Genomic DNA, 1,640 nt, shown 5'->3' with positions numbered 1-1,640 from the left:
GCAACACTAAAAAAAAAAAAAGGACTTAGCGCCCGCGTTGCACGCTTAGCGCCCGTCGCGGCCTCCCCGCGGTCACGGGATCCAAAGGCAGGCGCCTGGCGGCCGACTCGTGTTGATGACGGTCGCTGTGGATTTGCGACCTTCCGAAAAGGAGAGTCCGTGCGGCGAGCCGGGTTCGCTCAACGACCGCACGGTTCGCATCACGACGCCGGCGATTCGCTTAATAACGGGGGGTGGGGGGCAAAAGTCCTAAAGTGGGCCCAAACTCGCTTCACTGCCTCGCTTAGCGACAGAAATGAGAGGGGGGGTTCCCTTGCGGCCGTAAGTCGGGGGCGACGCGTATGGCCCCCTGCGACATCGGACCCCGACTCCGTGCAACCAGAGAGTCATTTGTCTGAAACGGGGTAGGGTTTCCTGCCTGAGCAAGGGGTTGGGCTAGATGACCTCCGAGGTCCCTTCCAACTTTATTATTATTGTTGTTGTTATTATTATTATTATTATTATTATTATTATTATTATTATTAATTTTTCCAGGCGCTCTTGGGCAAACGGGGAGCCGTTTTCGTTGCGGGCGAGTGACTTTTCCTCCTCCTTCCCCTCCGTAGGTCGCCTGCCAGGACAATGAGGAAGAGGAAGACGACGACGACGACGACGAAGTAAGACTGGCCATCCCACCCCCACCACCCCCTCAGATGCCATCGAACGGCCGCGGCGATTCATTTAACGGAGGCGGCTTGCCTAGGGGATTGGGCGAGCCTCCATCTTTGGTGAAGGACAGGCAGGGGGGGGTTCTGGGTTCGAGGAACGACACGCCTTCACACAGCCCCCTTCTCTTCCCCCGGCTCCTCTCCTCTCCTCTCCTCCTCCCCAGCAGGCGGAATACGACTCCATGCTGATCGAGTACGCCGGGGAGATGATCCCCATCCTGGCCGAAGCCACCGGAGGGGACACCTTCGCCCCCTACTTTGCCGGCTTCTTGCCTCTGCTCATCAACAAGATGGTGAGTTTGTTTTATTGTATTTTATTTTTTATTGAGTAAATTGGTTTGTTTCCACACACACACACACACACACACACACACACACACACACATCTGATCTTGGCTGTTTCCCCCTCGGCTGCCCTTCCCGGAGACAGAGGATTTTTTGACTTTTAGGCTGCCTCACGAGTGGGCCTGGTGTGCGTTTGTGCTTTTGTGTTCATCGGTGCCTCCCCAGAATAACTCTGGGGTCCTTCTTCAAGACCACCTTCAACTAATGTCATTTGGGGGCTTTCTTTCTTTCTTTCTTTCTTTCTTTCTTTCTTTCTTTCTTTCTTTCTTTCTTTCTTTCTTTCTCTTTCGTTCGTTCCTTCCTCCCTCCCTCCCTCGTTCGTTCCTTCCTCCCTCCTTCCTCCCTCTCCTCTCTTTCCTTCCTTCTTTCCTCCCTCTCCTTCCTTCCTTCTTCCCTCTCTCCCTCCATCATTCCCTCCCTTCCCTTCCTCTTTTCTACCTTCCTTCCTTCCTCCCTCCCTCCCTGCCTTCCATTCCTTTTCTCTCTCCTTCCCTCCCTCATCCTCCCTCCTCCCCTCCCTCCCTCCCTCCCTATCTCCTCCTTCCCATCTCTCCCCTTCCTTCCTACCTTCCCATCTCTCCTTTCTTC

General features: G+C 54.5%; 1 protein-coding gene across 1 annotated transcript in view; it reads left to right on the top strand.

The window, feature by feature from the left end:
• Positions 1-1,640, top strand: part of LOC107298061 (importin-4-like) — a gene marked incomplete at its 5' end in the record, with an annotated part of 26,744 nt that overhangs the window by 18,449 nt on the left and 6,655 nt on the right. Inside the window, 2 exons of the mRNA XM_029286444.1 lie at positions 606-656; positions 875-1,000. Of these exons, the coding sequence (XP_029142277.1) occupies positions 606-656; positions 875-1,000 (177 nt within the window). The remainder of the gene's footprint in view (positions 1-605; positions 657-874; positions 1,001-1,640) is intronic.

The sequence above is a fragment of the Protobothrops mucrosquamatus genome, unplaced genomic scaffold (genome assembly GCF_001527695.2).
Source record: "Protobothrops mucrosquamatus isolate PMUCROS unplaced genomic scaffold, P.Mucros_1.0 scaffold3682, whole genome shotgun sequence".
Classification (NCBI taxonomy): domain Eukaryota; kingdom Metazoa; phylum Chordata; class Lepidosauria; order Squamata; family Viperidae; genus Protobothrops; species Protobothrops mucrosquamatus.
The sequence above is the reverse complement of the archived record's forward strand: the minus strand, read 5'-3'. Positions and strand labels throughout refer to the sequence as shown.